The sequence below is a fragment of the Camelus ferus genome, chromosome 28, assembly GCF_009834535.1.
Source record: "Camelus ferus isolate YT-003-E chromosome 28, BCGSAC_Cfer_1.0, whole genome shotgun sequence".
NCBI classification, from domain to species: domain Eukaryota; kingdom Metazoa; phylum Chordata; class Mammalia; order Artiodactyla; family Camelidae; genus Camelus; species Camelus ferus.
In genome coordinates this window covers 3821278-3838659 of record NC_045723.1, presented here as the reverse complement: position 1 = coordinate 3838659, position 17382 = coordinate 3821278, and the positions used below count along the sequence as shown (strand labels likewise).

Below are 17382 nucleotides of genomic sequence, written 5' to 3'. Positions count from 1 at the left end.
TTCTTTGTGTCTCTCCTGTTGTTCTGCGTGTGTATCTCTTCCTGAAATGCTCCTCTCTTGGCTGTTCACGTGGTTAACTTGTCTTTTAGATCTCAGCTTAAATGTCACTTCTAGATGACCATTTTTTTAAATTTAAAAAAATGTGTTTTTCTTTGGAGGGGGGAGGTAATTAGGTTTTATTTATTTAAGTGGAAGCACTGGGGATTGAACCCAGGCATGCACTCTACCACTTGAGCTACCCCTCCACCCCTAGATGTTCTTACGGGTCCTTTCAAGGAAGCCCCCACTCCAACTCCTAATCATTATTTCCTTCACTGTGCTTATCACCATCTGTTATATTTTGTTTGCTTTATTTATTCTTTGTCTTCTGTCTAGTAGAATATAAGCATCATGATGGCGGGGACCATGGCTGTCCTGTTTATTAGAATCCCAGTGACTTTTATTGTCACTTAGGCACCTAGTGAGTATCTATGAACGAATAACTGAAACTTGTTTAGTGGGCTAACCCACCTTTCATTTTTAGTCTTTTTTCTTTTGCCATTTTTCAGCCTCTCTGTGATGTTTTTCTTTTGAGGAGCTACCAATAAACCAGACAGTATTTTTTATTCGTTCTTTTCTTAACATATACAATGTTTTCTTTTTCCCTGGCACTAACTCAGTTATATCTGTTTTCTATTTGTCTCAGACCAGAAGGCTAGACTTGAGAGCCAGGACTCAACTCAAAGGCAGGATGTTTCTAAAAGAGTAACAATAGGAAATCTGAGTACTCTGAGCAGCAGTGTGCCCAATTATATCTCTCTGCCTCTCTTGCAGTGAAGTATGGCTAATCAAGCCAATGAAATACTGATGTATCAGTTATCAGGCCAATGATATATTGATATAATTGGAATTCGTTGGCTAGGACTTCTGGAAGGGCACCATAAGAGAGGTACACCCAGGCCGATAACTGTCCTATCACGGTGGTGCGGGCTCACAGGCTCTGGAAGGGAAGTGGAGCCAATGGCTGAGGGTATGAGCAGAGGCCCAGAGGTAATGACCAGGCACAAGACTCACACTTGAATTACTCCTTTTGCCAGTTTACTCCAAGCCTGATTTCCTGTCTGCCTTCCTCTCTGGCTCCCTGAGACCTTTACCACCTCTCTCTTCTGTTGAATCTCAAACCTCCGTTTGCCGCCCAAACCCTTCCTTTTCTTTCCAGTTTTTCCCTCTTCCATGGTGATTAATGGATTCCTCATTTACCTCTCTTAACATCAATTTTCACATCAAAGTTAATGGCCTTTGATGGCACTGTAGCATCCTGAGGAAGGCAGGGATGCTTTCCTGGCAGGATGTTGTGGCAAACACAAAGACAGACTAGAAGGAAGCAGAGGCTCTCACTAAATTTAGGAAAAACTCAAGGACAGTCTATCCTTATGAGATAATGGGGACTCAACTGTGGGTTTTTATCCCAAGGTATTCCAACTACACTCTACTGCTTTACGACACCAATTTATGTGTTTGGGCCACCTGCTAGTGTCCATTCTAAAGCTGGGCCTATGCAAATAAAAACAGGGTTATGAATGAAGTCCAAGTTTTCTAAAAGATCACAAATGAAGTCAAGAAAAGCAATGAAGGCCATATTAGTTTCAGACACTTATACCTTCTCTGCAAGTACAGAGGATATTCTGATTCAGTTATTGATCATCTAAGTACCCTGGGGATACTCCTTGCCCTGTGGAGCTTTATCTCTGGGTGTATGTGTGTTGGGAGACACCCAATAAACAAAAGTAATAACCGTATGTTAGAAAGAAAGAAGCACTATGGAATAATGAAGAAGTGTGGTCAGAGAAGGCTTCACTGGGAAGTTGAACAAAAGCTTGGAGGAGGTGAGAGAGCAGGCGTGTGGACGTCTGGGGAAGGATACCCAGGCAGGTGAGCAAGCACAAAAATTCCATAGTGGAAGCATGCTTCACCTAAAGAGTGACGAAGATGCCAGTGTGGCTTCAGCAGAACAAATGAGGGGAAAGTAGTAGGAGATGAGATCAGAGGGCTAGAGTGTGTGGATTATGAAGATTTTGAGGGGCTTTGTGGGCCAATGGAGAGACTTTGGCTTTTGTTCTGAGATAGGGGTACAGTTGTGTTGAGAATAGAATGAGAAGTGAGACCAGTCAGCAGGCAATGGGCCGCGGAGACGCAGTAGAGGGGAAGCGACCGGGTCGGGGTGAGCATCCTTTGGGATGCAGGCGCCTCCCCTCCGAGGGAGCACAGCAGACAGAGAGGAATCCGGGTGGGTCGGGGCGCCGCGCTCTGCCAGCTACAGTTGCCCAGGGTGAATTTCCTGGTAAGACTGGGTTTGGCGCGGCCAAGCATTTCTTCCGGGGCTGGAGCCCAGAGTAGGCACCGAGGAAGGCGCAGCCCTTTGGGTGTCCAGTAAGAAGCTCTCTGAGGGGCCGACCTCTCCGGAAGACCAGCACCGCCGCGCGCCGTTGCGGAGACACTTCCGGGAGCAGAAGGCCGCCTGACCCGTGCCCCGCGGGGTCCTGTGGGAAGCGGCGTCCTGTGACGCGACCGCGCCCGCGCCCTGCGGAGGATTCTGGGAGCTGTAGTTCAGTCGCGAGCTCGGAGCGGCGCGACTCGGCCCGGCAGGCTCCTAGATGCCTTTGTCGCCGGCAGGGCTTCCTCTGTGTCGTTCGTGAGGTCGAGCCTGGGGTCGAGGAGGGCTGAGCGCGTGTCCTTCTGAGTCTGAGTAGCTGGAAGGAGGGCGGGGGTGGGGGGGTCCTGGGTCGGGGAGCGAGGCTGCCCTGAGAGGGTAGCACTCGCGTTCAGGGCCTCTGGGTGGACCCGAGCGGTGGACCCCCGGGCCCCTCGCGCGTTCACCGCGCCCTTCTCCCGCCGCAGTCGTCGCCTGTGCCGGCGGGGAGGGAGTCGTTATGGAGACTGGGGGCAAAGGTGAGAATTTCGGAGGGATGCGGCCCCTGCTGGAGACAAAAAAGGAGAAAGGCTGCCCTCTGGCTGGGGCAGGCTCAGGAAGGACGAGCATCACGTCTTCTCTGGGAGAGAGCCCTTTCCTACCAGTTGGTCTCACGTTGCGGTTTAAGGGGAGCCCGCTACCTGCATTGCCCTGCTGGGCTTTGGAATGATGCCTCCCTTGCCCCCTAAATCAACAGGTCTGACAATTTGGTTTTTCATAATGATTTTCTTTTGTTCTCACAGGAACCCCATAAGACAATTATGGGGGAAGCAGACTACCGAATAGGCCCATTTGGCGGATGGGGAAAGTGAGGATTCGGGAATTCACAGGATTTGTTTAGAGTCCTGCATTTCCCCCCCACAAGACCCATTGCTTTTCTGAACAAGCCAATGTTGAATCTGAAAAGCCAGTGTTCAAAAAGAATTTAACCAAGTCTTTCATCCTGTGAGCCTGGAATAGAACAGGAGTGACCCACTGAGGCATAATTTGACCCATGGGGGCTTTGAGATTATTTTGACTGTCACTCAGCAGATGAGAGATAGAAATACGTATTTAATTTAAGTGTCCAGGATCTCGTAGCAGAGTTCTACTGGAGTTTAAGGGCGGAGTAGGAGGAACCTGAGGCAGCCATCCATGATCACAATTGTCTTGATTCAGAGATATTTTGGGATTGTCCCTTGGTTCCCTGTGTTGACTCTTAAGTGACAAGTCACTATGTATGGCAGTTTCTGTGAGTTTACTGCAAGTAAGAGTAATCACAGTGGCTCCTGTTTCCACTTACAGGGTCACTTTCTGAGGACCTTCAGAAAAGTGACCTTCCCCATGCTGGAAACCCAAAAGAAAAGGGCCTCACCACTGTGCTGCTGACCCCTGCATCCCAGGTGGGTTTACTTTTCTTCTGTTTTTCTGTTCTCGGAACATGAATACGGTTATGGGTTTGCTCAACCTTGATTCCTAGACCTCTGACTTCAGCCCAATAAAATGATGAGTGGTGAACCTGACAGTAATTGCTCCTCACTTATGCAGACCTTTCCCTCCTAGCATTGGTTCTCAATCCACTTAGTGCTAGATGCACACTTACCAGCCCTTCAGTACTGTAATTGACCTCCTGGTGAGATGCAAAGGAATATAAGCCAGTTGGCTCTCCCTTGTAAAGTTTACTGAGGAGATAAGATACAGATAAGTAAAATAGTTAAATGGCAAGAAGAAACGTATGTATTTTTTAAATACAGAAATCACTGGTATAGACAAGTCATAAAAAGCCCTAGAAGAGTTTTTCCATCCTCTAGAGTATTTGGAGGGGAAAATGCTGGGTTAAAAGCTGCACTTTGAAAACCAAGAGAGAGTAGGTAGTTGGAAAATAAATACAGGAATGTTCTAAGAGAAAAAACAACTTTGCAAAAAAGTCTCCAAGTGATGAGAGAGTCGGAGGTCTTCAGGGGGAATGGGTGCCACTGTGGAGTGAGCTGGAGTGTGATGAGGGAAACGTAGGTGTGTTGTAGCCAGACCATGGAAAAATCCACACGGGGTCTTATTCCAAAGGCACATAAGGCCCCATGAAAGTTTTTAGAGGCCCAGCAAGACGAATCATGCCCTGACTGATTGACGAGAGAAGGTTAGTCACGATGATTCTGTAGGACTGGCCTAGGACACTGGGAGGTTGGCAGACCCCGTGGCAAAGGCACTGGGAGTGCTCGTCAACCTCAGGCCTGCCTGACAGCACACAGGTACCGACAATCCACGTAAAACGCTGGGAGAAAACAAGTTCCAATTCTGATCTAAATTTGTAGATCCCTTTCAAAGGGCATACGGGAGAGAAGGTCAGTGGCATCTGCTGGACAGCGTGTGACTGGTCTGCCTGTGCCCTCCAGCCCCAGCGCACACACTGAGCAGCAGCTCCGTGAATGGGTTTGATTGCTGAGGTTTTTCTCAGAACTACAGTCTGAAAGGAACTGCTGGATAATCTGTTACTGCTGCACTGTTTGTTAAAAAAAAAAAAAAAAAAGGAGACTACAAATTATATTGCTTGTGTTGAAACTCCTGAGGCATGTGGCCTTAAGGGACCATAACTTAAATAAAAGGGGTAGTAATTTCATACTTCAAGTATTAGACAAAGTTAAATTATTTTGAGTAGAGGATTTTCAAAGTAGGTAGTTCTTTTATTTTATTAAGTGGATTATTTTACCTTTTGTTTTTGGAGGATATATATCATATATATATACACATATATATCGTATACCATATATATGTGTGTGTGTGTGTATATATATGATATATATTAAATACTTGAATGCAGAATATAAACAAAATTAACCGTTATATGTAAATACATCTTTGGGGGGCTATGGCAAAAGTCGGGGTTCAAAGAGCCATGGCTGGTTCATTTACTGGCATACCAGGGACTCGTCTGTTTTAATATGTCTCCATTAAATTGAAGTTGTATAGAAAAAAATTTTTTATAAATTTAGAAAAATGATTAGACGTTAATCAGCAGTAAACAGATTCAGCTATAGATTCAAAGGAGCATTACCCACTCTACTTACTCCCTCTATCTACATTTTAGTGCACAGTCTAAATTTTGTGCCTGTCATTCAGATCAGGGTTAGGCCAAAGGAAACACTCCTGCAATGTTTTCAATGTTCTGTACACTTATGCTTCCCTCCCACCTCTGTTCCCATGAACACTTTTATAGAGCATTCCATGTAAACTTGTTTCTGCCAATTCTTATTCAAGTATTCCTTACTTCATTTGTGTCTTTGACAAATATTTACAATGTTCCAGCTCTGAACCAGCAACTAGGGCTGCTTCACTGAGTAAACTTAGACCTGGCCTCTGCTCTCTCTGGAGGTTAACGTCTAATGGGGCAGACCAACGTTAATCACGAAGTCCCCTCAAAGTGTGGGTAACCCGAGAGAAGGGAAGGAACATGGTGCTACAGTCCAGAGGGTCAGGGAAAGCTTCCCTGAGGAGGTAGCACCTGAGCTGAGATCTGAAGTGTGATTAAAACAGCTGAAAGGACGGGGCAAGCGGAGAACATTCAGGAACAGAAAGTAGCACATGTGAAGGGGCAGAAGGGAGCGTGGCACATATTCCAAGCAGCTGAAAGACAGTTACCAGCTGGAGCACAGAGAATGCAGGAGGAGTAGTGTTCAGTGGGGTAGAGAGTAGGTGGGGGGTGGGTCAGACCAATCAGGGCCATTATGAAAAATGGCAAGAACACTGGGAACTTTCATAGTAATTGGGCTTGAAATGCTGTTTTACAAATCAATCTATATACTGTGACATGCATAGCAAACTTCCTAATTTTTAATATACATTAGACTGATTTTATTCACGAAGGAAAACTAGAGAGAGAAGTAATTCGTATTTTCCTAGGCAACTTTGTACTTACTAGAGGCCACGCCCAGATCCAGAGCAGAGAATGGTCCTGGGAGAAAATACTTAGTGCAGAGAAGGATTTCTTGAACCCCTTATATTTTAAAACCATACCACAAAGAAAATACTTAATTCATAATTATATTTTCTCTACTTTCCCGTGTCTAAAGAGTAAGGATTTCTATAGTTCTATAACTTGTCAATGCGTAAACTAGTAACTTGGTATTTGCAGATTTACACTGAAGTTTTCCTTCCCACAGCAGATTACACGCGGTTCTGATGCGTGGAGGTAAGGAGCATCTGAGGCTACAAATGCGCCAGAGGGTCTTAGTGTTGGAAGGGAAGTTAGAGGTCATTTTGTCTAACCTTCCTGCCTTTCCTGTCTTCCTTCTCTTGTGCCGACAGTTTGAGTCCATCCCAGCACCTTCCGGAAGGAGGTCCCTGGGTGAGCACTGATGTGTTTCGTTTTTCAGGAGTCCTTGATGATCAGGGATATGGCTGAGGCTCTCACCCAGTGGGGGCAGCTGAACCCTCCTCAGGGAGATGTGCCTGAGAAGCATAGGAATCTGGTCTTGCTGGGTAAGGATGGCTCCCCGCCCCCTGTGAATTTACCCAGTGTGGTACCTTTGCTTCCTCAGTTCCTAGGAGCCCTGAGGTGCTTAGATTCAAAGATTTTTAATCCCTGTGTAAGGTCTGAGAACAGGCAATTTCTGCTCTTCTTGTTTCTAAATATAGGTTTAACACTCCTGGAGTTAGAAATGGACACCTTTTTAAAATTGAATTTGCCAAGGTCATAGCATCCTTCTTCCCTACTCCCTGACCAAGGATGTTGAGACAAAGTTCTAGTGGAAGCACCTCTTAATAAATGGGTGCTTATTTTAATAGGGAGAGGAAAAAAAAGTGATTCAATTGTTCTGAACTCAAATGGACCCCATATCAGTCTTCCTACCTTCTTCAGAGAAATTCAGAACCAACCTCTCTCTCTTACACTGTCTTCCCCAGCAACCAAGGAGCTGACACTGGACCCTTTACCAGACTCCTTTATCTTTCCCCATGAACAGGGCTGCCAATTTCCAAGCCTGATGTAATCTCTCAGTTGGAGTGTGGGGAGGAGCTGGAGAGAGAAGTCTCAAAAGCAGCTAGTCCAGGTGAGTGATTGTTGGAAACAGTGAACATAAAACCCAGATGGTCCGTGGAAGAGCATCTTTGAAATGCTTGATTTTGCTAGACCCCTGGAAGGGTTGAAGTGAACTGGAGATCTGTTATAAAGTCATAATGTTATTTTTTAGAAAGTAAATACTTTCTACCCTTTCAGACTAATTCTTTTTCCCAAATAAGGTGAAATAAAATCAACATTTAACGTTTGTTAGTAATTTGCCTGGGTGCAAGGCTCTAAACCAGGCTTTTTCATATATGTTATTTTATCTCGGCAGGATAGTGTGACTTTTTGTCTCAGACCAATGACTGTGAATTCATTTCTGAGTCTTTACTTCCCTTCCTCTCTGTCTAAGCAGAGGCAGCATAGCATAGTGGTTAAGAATGTAGACTTTGCAATCATTCTTAGGTTCAAAAGCCAATCTCAACTACTTACTAACTCTGTGACCTTCAGCAGGTGAGTTAGCCTTCCTATGGCTCACATTCCCCAGCTGTGAAATGCTATCATTATAGCGCTTACCTCATAGGGTTGTTGTGAGGATAAAATGATATAATCCGAGAGAAATGCTTAGAACAGTACCTGGCTATCTGGTAAGCAAAGGAGAGCTAATGATGAAGTCCTGCTAACTTTTCTTTCAGAAAATGTCATGGATTTGAGCCTGTCACTTCTGTCCAACTGGATACTGCACTAGACTACGAGCTAATTTTACTTTCTTTAGTCTTATCCTCGTCCACTTAAGACAGCGTAACACTGCCGGATTCCCCACAGTGAGCTGTTCACTGTGCCAGTTCTGTGTTTCTCTGTCTTCAGGACCTTTGTCGGTATACCTGCCCCTGCCTAGTCATTTTACCTTCTCTGTCCATCTTGAACCCTTAACACCGGGTAGGCAAGGCTCTGACTATCCTCCACTAAGCATATGTTCTCTGCAAATGTTTGAGGCTTCCCCTTAGCTAAAAGTCCATTTGCCTTTAATCTATTTCTACCTATTTGTCCTGGAAATCCCAGCCGCTTCTGATTATGATAAACATTGTATTGTCTTGATCTATTTCATGGAGAGTCATGGTGGGAATAGATATTAATGACCATTTAAGCCTGGAATATTTAAACACTTCTAGCAGTACAGTTTCTTCCCCAAATCTTACCAGGAAGCCTAGAATTCAGGGGCAGGTGTCCTGACAAGTTGGGGACCAATCTGAGCATGTGGGGATTTGACCTTCCCCTGCCCACACACTACTCATTTTTTTTTTTTAACTTGGCTCTGTTTTACTGTTTCTAATTTGTTGAGTATGAATAGATCAGAGATTGTCAGTTGCTTTTTAATTACTAATTGAATTTGTAAATCTGGACCACCTCGAATGCTAGCTTCTAGGATTTGTGTCTCACTTGGGGACAGTGGAACCAACAGAGATTTTGATGTAAGAGGTATGGTTTTAAAAGGTTGGTCTGTTAGCAGTGATTGGGACATAGTGGAACAGGAGTGGATTGGTGGCAAGATCGGCTAATGATGGTCATTGTCAAGGCATGAAGAGGTGAGACTCTGGTGAGGTGGTGACACTGGGCAATCCCTGGGAGACCCATCACTGATCCCAGTCCTGTCTCCACCAGACCCTCCTGTTTCTTATCCGTTAGTCTCTTTATGTGCATTATTTTGTTTGTTCGTTTCATTATTTCCCTACCACAGCAGTCATTTTCCTCTCGGTGTAGGAAACGATACATTGGAGTTGTGTTTCTTTCAGACTGGGAGGCAAGACCAGAAAGCAAGGCGCTCACTCCAGAGCAGGACAGTTCTGAAGAAGACTCAGCCCCTGGGGTGTTAACTGAAAGATTTCCAAAGGAAGGTTCCAGTGAAGGTGAGGATTCTTTAGAGAGTCAGCAAGAAAACCACGAGAAACTCTTAATACAAGAGGTTGCCCCTCAGAAGAAACCAGGGGAGAGAAGTTACCTGTGTGATGGATTTGGAAGAAATTTCAGTCGGAGGTCATTACTTGTTCCACAGCAAGGGGAGAGACTACATCGTTGTGATTCATTTAAAAAGAACTTGAAACAGAATTCAGATCTAACGAGGCATGAGAAAATTTGTGCAGGGAAGAAACCCTGGAAGTGTAATGAGTGCGAGAAGGCCTTTAGCTACTACTCAGCTTTTGTCTTGCATCAGAGGATTCACACAGGAGAAAAACCCTATGAATGTAACGAATGTGGTAAAGCCTTTAGCCAGAGCATACACCTCACCCTACACCAGAGAATTCACACGGGAGAGAAACCTTACAAATGTCACGAATGTGGGAAAGCCTTCAGTCACCGCTCAGCCCTTATTCGGCATCATATAATCCACACTGGGGAGAAACCCTATGAATGCAATGAATGTGGGAAGGCCTTTAATCAGAGTTCGTACCTCACTCAGCACCAGCGAATTCATACAGGAGAGAAACCTTATGAGTGTAATGAATGTGGGAAGGCCTTCAGCCAAAGCACGTTCCTTACCCAGCATCAGGTCATTCACACTGGAGAGAAACCCTATAAGTGTAACGAATGCGGGAAAGCGTTCAGTGATCGTTCAGGCCTTATTCAGCACCAGAGAACTCACACTGGAGAGAGGCCTTATGAGTGTCACGAATGTGGGAAAGCGTTTGGTTACTGTTCAGCCCTGACTCAGCACCAGAGGACTCACACTGGGGAGAAACCCTACAAATGCAGTGATTGTGCCAAAGCCTTCAGTGACCGCTCAGCCCTCATTCGTCATCAGAGGACACACACTGGAGAGAAACCTTACAAGTGTAAGGACTGTGGAAAAGCTTTCAGCCAGAGCTCGTCACTTACAAAGCACCAGAAAACTCACACTGGAGAAAAACCCTACAAGTGTAAGGAATGCGGGAGAGCTTTCAGCCAGAGTTCGTCCCTTTCTCAACATCAGAAAACTCACACTAGAGGGAAGACCAAGGAGTATGGGAAAGTCTTTAGTGACCATTCAGCCTTCAGCTAGCAAAACGGAATTTATACTGCATAAAGACCATGTAAATCTAGTACATTCCGAACATATTTATTGAACAATGACTATCCACGCTGTGAGGGCGAGAAAGGAATTTAAGACTGTAACAAAAAAAGATATCAATTGATAAGTCACTGTTGATATGGGACATAGCTTTCCTAGAGTGTGAAAGAATGGTTTTACATTTTTTTTTAATGTCCTAATAGAGGACACTGTGGATTTCCCTGGGGAGAAGGGAAAATTATTTCCAACACCCTAATGTGTATGTAAACTGCACAGTCCCTGGGATGGAGATAGGATATGCCACAATAGAGGAATCTTAGCTGGGCTGGGTGATCTCAAAATGTTAATGGGCTGAAAACTTAAAGGGATAAATGGTTCTTTTAGGGAAGATGCCCGGGTAGAAATAAGAGGTTGATGATTCACAGTGAGTTTATCCAGGGGCGAGAGTGGTGGCAGAAGGAAGTTGTCTTTAGTCTTAAATACAAGAGCACTTAGGAGGTAGATGGAAAGGGTAGAGAAAAAGAGCTGGGGAGATGAACTCAAGAAATGTGGATTAAGATAACTACCCATATGAATACAACCAGGGAAAATACGTCAAGACTTGTTGGTCAGTTGCAGTGTTTCCACCTTGAAGCCAAGGAATGTTGGCCTAGCAGCCCACTTCTGCACTTCTGGTCTTTCAGACCTTACTTTTTGAGAAGTCATGTACTGAGAATCACATTAACTCCAGGGGTCAAGACCGAAGGCCTAGACAGGGCGACCACAGAAAGGACCTCTGATGTTTTCAGCCTGCTTTAAGCTGAGAATGTGCTTATTGACAAAGCTTTAGCTCAGTTGTGTGTCATTTGGACCTTAGACTTTTTCATGCCATCACTGAATTTAGTTGTAGAGCTGAACTGACACAACGTATTAGATTGTGAAAAACGTGAAAAGACTTTGGCATCCTTACTTTTCACCAGTTTACTCTTGGATAGAGGGAGGTGATATCGTTAAACATAATTTGTTTTTCCCTGAAACTTCGAAGGTTATTTTTGCAAACATTTTTGACTACTGTGTTTTTAGTTTTTACAAGTTTGACTGTGATGTCTTAGTGTGCATTTCTTTGAGTTTATCCTGTTTTCCCAGCTTCTTGAATCTTTTAAATTTATGTCTTTTGCCAAATTGGGGGGATTCTTGGCCACAATTTCTTTGAATACATTTTGAGCCCCCACCCCCCTCTCCTTCCTGAACACCAGATTTCACCGGATTTCACAGATGTTAGTCTGTTGACTGTAGTCTCCTGGGTTATTGAGGGCCTGTTTATTTATTTTTCAGTGTATTTTTCTCTTAGTCTGCTTGGGTTTCCCTAACAAAATACCATAGATTGTGTGATTCAAACAACAGAAACTAATTTCTCACAGTTCTGGAGGCTAGAAGTCCAAGATCAAGGTGTCGACTTTGGTCTCTGGTGAGGGCTCTCTTCCTGGCTTGCAGATGGCTGCTTTCTTGCCGTGTCCTCATATGGCCTTTCCTTGCTGCATGCGTGTGAAAAGAGAAAGCTCTCTCTCCCCCTCTTCTTATGAAGAAGAAGGAGATTCCTATCCAGTTAGGAATCCAGCCTATGACCTCACTGAACCTTAATTAACTCCAAAAAACTCTACCTCCAAATTCAGCCTCCCTGGAAGTTAGCACTTCAACATATGAATTTTGGTGGAATACAATTTAGTGTTTAGCCCCTGGCCCCCCAAAATTTGTGTTCTCATGTGCAAAATACATTCACTCCATCCCAACAACCCCCAAAGTCTTAACTCATTCCAGCATCAGCTCTATAGTCCAAAGTCTCATCTAAACATCACATAACTCAGATATGAGTGAGACTCGAAGATTCTCCTGAGGCAAAATGCTTGTCCATCTGTGAACCTGTGAAACCAGATGTGTCATGTGCTTCTAAAAGGGGACAGTGTAGAATAGACATTCTCATTCCAAAGGGAAGAAATAGGGAAGAAGGAAGGGGTGATGGGTCCCAAGCGAGCCCAAAACCTGGCAAGGCAAACTGCATGAGGTCTTAAGGTTCTTTGGCTTGATGCCCCACCTTCCAGACCCACTGGTGCAGCAGACCCGCCAAGAAGGCTCCGCTGGGCAGCCCTGCCTCCAAACTGGTTGGAAGCTGTCTGGCCTGTTGAAACTGAGATGATGCCCCCATCCTTTGCAATCAAAGGCAGGCTAAAGATCTTCGAACTGACTTCAGAGTCATTCTTCCTTTTCTTGAAGCTGAATGAGCTCCCCTGTCTGGCCCTGCAGGGGCTAAGAAGTCCAGCAGTCTTCCTTCATTTGTCTGGTTTTTCTGTCCCCTTTAGTCCCAGCTGGTGGTGCTTCTGCTGGTGAAGTCCCATTTCTATTCCTGGCTTCTGCTGAGAACAGCTGCTTAAATCTGAGACACACCCTGATCTCTTGATCAAAATGAATCAAAATCAGCCACACCCTCAGTGTTCTCTCCAGAACAAGCTTTTTCATGTTTTGCAATGTGGATAGAATTTTCTAAATCTCCAAGTTCTAGTTCCTCTTTGTTTAGTAGTTCCTTCCTCAATTTATCTCTCGCCTCTCGAGTTTTGCTCTAAGCAGTTAGGAGGACCCAAGCTGTGCCCTCAGTACTTTGCCTGGAACTCTGCTGGGTATCCAGTTTCACTGCTTGCAGGTTCTGCCTTCCACCGAACACTGGAACACAGTTGAGCCACCTTCTTTGCTGCTTTACAACAAGCATCCCCTTTCTTCAGTTTCCAATAATGTGTTCTTCATTTCCATCTGAGACCTCACCAGAATGCCTTTTAATATCCATATTTCTAGTACATACTTCAAAACTTCCAACCTCTAAGCATTACCCAGTTCCAAAGCTGCTTCCACATTTTTAGGTATTTGTTAGAACAGCATCACACTTTCAGGTACCAAAATCTGTCTTAATCTGTTTGGATTCTAAGACAAAATACAGGCAAACCTTGTTTTATTGCACTTCACTTTATTGTGCTTTGTAGGTATTGTGCGTCTGTGTTTTAACAAATTCAAGGTTTGTGGCAACCCTGTGTTGAGTAATTCTATTGGTGCCATTTTTCCCACAGCATTTGCTCACTTCATGTCTCTGTGTCATATTTTGGTAACTCTCTCAATATTTCAAATTTTTTCATTATTATTTTATTTGTTATGGAGATCTGTGATCAGTGACCACTACAACTCGCTAAAGGTTAGCATCTTTTAGCAATAAAGTATTTTTAAGTTAAGGTATATATGTTGTTTTTTAGACATAATACCATTGCACACTTAAGAGACTACAGTATAGTGTAAAGATAACTTTTCTACCCACTGGGAAACCAGAAAATGTACGTGACTCGTTGCGCTATTCGATTTATTGTGGTTGTCTGGAACTGAAGCTGCAGTATCTCCGAGGTGTGCCTATACCGCAGACTGGGTGGCTTAAAAACAGAAATGTAATTCTCACAGTTCTGGAGGCTGGGAAGGTGCAGCCAAGCTGGTTGCAGCCAAGCTGGTTTCTGGTAAGAGCTCTCTTCCCGGCTTTCAGAGGGCCGCCTTCTTGCTGTGTCCTCAAAGCCTCTCGGGACATAGGTATAGAGAGAGAATTCTCTCTTCCTCTGCTTAGAAGTCTACCAATCTTATCCGATTAAGACCCTATACTTACAACCTCATTTAACCTGATTACTCCTAAAAGCCCTACCTCTGAATTCAGTTACATTGGGGTTAGGACTTCAGCATATGAATTTGGGGGACAGTTCAGTTCACAGCGATTTTCTCTTTGTTCCGATTGGGTATTTTCTGTTGTTCTGTCTTGAAGTTCACTGATTCCTCTGTCCCTTCCGTTCTGCTGTTTGAGCCCATTACTGGGTTTTATTTCAGTTATTGTGGTTTTCGATGGCATTGGATTCTCTGTGTATTCTGTTCCTCTGCTGAGACTTTCTGTTATTTTTAAAATGTGTATCATGCATGTTTGTAATTGCTCAGTGGGGCTTTGTTCTCATGACGGTTTTAAAAGTCCTTGTCAGGTGATTCTTACACCCGCGCCATGTCAGTGTTGGCATCCGTGAATCATCTTCTCTCACTCAGGTGCAGATTTTCCTGGTTCTTGGTGTGATGAGGGATTTTCAGTTGAAATCTAGACATTTTGCATATTATGAGGCTCTGAATTCTGCCAGGAGCTTCTGTTTGGGCAGGATTCCTCTGACACTGCTCTGACAGAGAAAGGGTTGGAGGGACACTCCCTCATCACTACAAGCCGGTGTTGGAAGTCCAGGTCCATCATTGGCCTCTACTGACATGTGGGACAGGGGTCCTCAGTACTGCTGGGCTGGGGTGGGGAGTCCCTGCTCCCCATGTGGCCTCTGCTGATACCACACCGGTAAGGAAGGGGAGCAATGTCTTGTCCCTGAGTGGGGTAGGAAGCCTCGCCTCCCTACATGGTCCCCAGTGATGCTGCCGGAATGGGAATGTGGGGAGGGATTGGCTTTGAAAATCCCCCACTTGACCTTCTCTGACCCCACCAGGGGTGTGGGACATCAAGGAGCCTTGTTACAGCCCAGTGAGGGTGGACATTTAGGCTCCCAACTTGGCCTTTGGTGGTGTGGATAAGACCACAGTGTTTTCCCATGGCCTTTGGTTGAAGTACGGTCATTACTGTCTAAAAATTTTCTGTCTTACTAGGCTGTTCTTTACCTAGTCCTTTGGCAAGAAAGAGCAGACATTCCTTGGGCTTTTTGTTGGTGGTGTTTCTGGATTACCTGCTCGGTCTAAGACAAATGAGGCAAAAGGAAACCCAAGGAATCAGTGCAGCATCGTGCTTCAGGTCCCAAGGTCCCCAGTCAGCCTGTATTCTCTCCATCTTTTAGAATCTTCTCATGTTGTTTTCTAAAGTGTGTCCAGGGTTTTTAGCTGTACGAAGAGAAATAGGGAAAGTCACTGCGCCGCCTTTCCCATCCTCCCATCTGACACTGAAATGGTGGGTCAAGTTGTGTCGGAAGTTTGTGGCTTACACAGGTCATTTGTAACCAGGTAGGTACCCAGAGGGATGCTCACTGTTCCCTGGAGATACGTTGCCAAGTTGGTGGGTAGAAACTACCAGGCTGCAAGCTTCATCTAGCTTTGAAGGAACTGTAGTTTTATGTTTTTTATTATTTTTTAACATTTTTTATTGATTTATAATCATTTTACAATGTTGTGTCAAATTCCAGTGTAGAGTTCAATTTTTCAATTATACATGAACATATATATATATTAATTGTCACATTCCTTTCTCTGTGAGCTACCATAAGATCTTGTGTATATTTCCCTGTGCTGTACAGTATAATCTTGTTTATCTGTTCTACAATTTTGAAATCCCATCTATCCCTTCCCACTCCCCACCCCCTTGGCAACCACAAGTCTGTATTCTATGTCTATGAGTCTATTTCTGTTCTGTATTTATGCTTTGTTTGTTTGTTTCTTAGATTCCACATATGAGCGATCTCATGTGGTATTTTTCTTTCCCTTTCTGGCTTACTTCACTTAGAATGACATTCTCCAGGAGCATCCATGTTGCTGCAAATGGCGTTATGTTGTCGGTTTTTATGGCTGAATAGTATTCCATTGTATAAATATACCACATCTTCTTTATCCAGTCACCTGTTGATGGACATTTAGGCTGTTTCCATGTCTTGGGTATTGTAAATAATGCTGCTATGAACATTTGGGTGCAGGTGTCATCCTGAAGTAGGGCTCCTTCTGGATATAAGCCCAGGAGTGGGATTCCTGGATCGTATGGTAAATTTATTCCTAGTCTTTTGAGGACTCTCCATCCTGTTTTCCACAGTGGCTGCACCAAACTACATTCCCACCAGCAGTGTAGGAGGGTTCCCTTTTCTCCACACCCTCTCCAGCATTTGTCATTTGTGGATTTTTGAATGACGGCCATTCTGACTGGTGTGAGGTGATACCTCATTGTAGTTTTGATTTGCATTTCTCTGATAATTAGTGATATTGAGCATTTTTTTCATGTGCCTATTGATCATTTGTATGTCTTCCTTGGAGAATTGCTTGTTTAGGTCTTCTTCCCATTTTTGGATTGGGTTGTTTATTTTCTTCTTATTGAGTCGTATGAGCTGGAACTGTAGTTTTTAAACTGAGGAAACACCAGTATTTAACTGTAGGCTACACATTTGAGAAAGAAGCATAGATATGACTAAGAATATAAACTATGGGGTTAAACGTGGTTATTTGTATCTTTTTCCCAAGAGCATGTGAGTATCACCGGAGAATTAGATTCAGAATTTTGGTTGGGTTTTTTCCTATTATGTATTACCTATATGTATATATCTGTTCATTTTAATTTTGGGTTTTTTGTTTGTTTGTTTGGGGAGGGGAGGTAATTAGGTTTATTTATTTGTTTTAATGGAGGTACTGGGGATTGAACCCAGGACATTGTGCAGGCTAAGCTTGGGCTCTACCACTGAGCTATATGCTCGCCCATTTAATTTGATATATAACACAGAATATCATAGAGGGCCAACAAAATAAAGAGGGAAAGTAATTGGGATTTGGGACAAATCACTTCATCCTTTTAAGTCTGTTTCCTCATTTATATATATATTTTAAAGGTAATGCCCACTTGAGAGTAGCCAGACAAGGTAGATAACAGATGCAAAGTGATTTGTAAGCTGTCAAGTGCTTATCACTATTGGAAGATTCATGGAAGGCTGCTAGTGAAGGTGGAGACAAAGACACATTTCTCCGACCCACACCTTATTTCCACCTCAAGATTTCAGTGCAGCTACAAAACGACCAACGATCTCTTACCTGCTAGGACTCTGGCCTGAGGAAGCTCATTTAAAAAAAAAAAAAGACTAAATGGTAAAAATAAATGAGTGTGATGGCCAATTTTATGTATTAATTTGGCAG

At 44.0% G+C, this 17382-nt stretch overlaps 1 protein-coding gene across 5 annotated transcripts; it reads left to right on the top strand.

The window, feature by feature from the left end:
* The first annotated feature begins 2564 nt into the window (after positions 1–2564).
* LOC102512173 (zinc finger protein 501) lies at positions 2565–13721 on the top strand. Of its 5 annotated transcripts, none has more exons than XM_032469745.1 (6): positions 2584–2676; positions 2878–3146; positions 3734–3831; positions 6799–6904; positions 7387–7473; positions 9218–13721. In XM_032469745.1, exons 2-6 carry the CDS (start codon positions 3116–3118, stop codon positions 10459–10461), a joined length of 1566 nt encoding a protein of 521 aa, XP_032325636.1. In that variant the 5' UTR covers positions 2584–2676; positions 2878–3115; the 3' UTR covers positions 10462–13721. The 5 variants fall into 5 exon arrangements, with proteins under 5 accessions (XP_032325639.1, XP_032325636.1, XP_032325638.1 ...); XM_032469747.1 differs by having other exon boundaries at positions 2593–2676; positions 2878–2928; XM_032469748.1 differs by lacking the exon at positions 2878–3146 and having other exon boundaries at positions 2565–2676.
* Positions 13722–17382: the final 3661 nt, after the last annotated feature.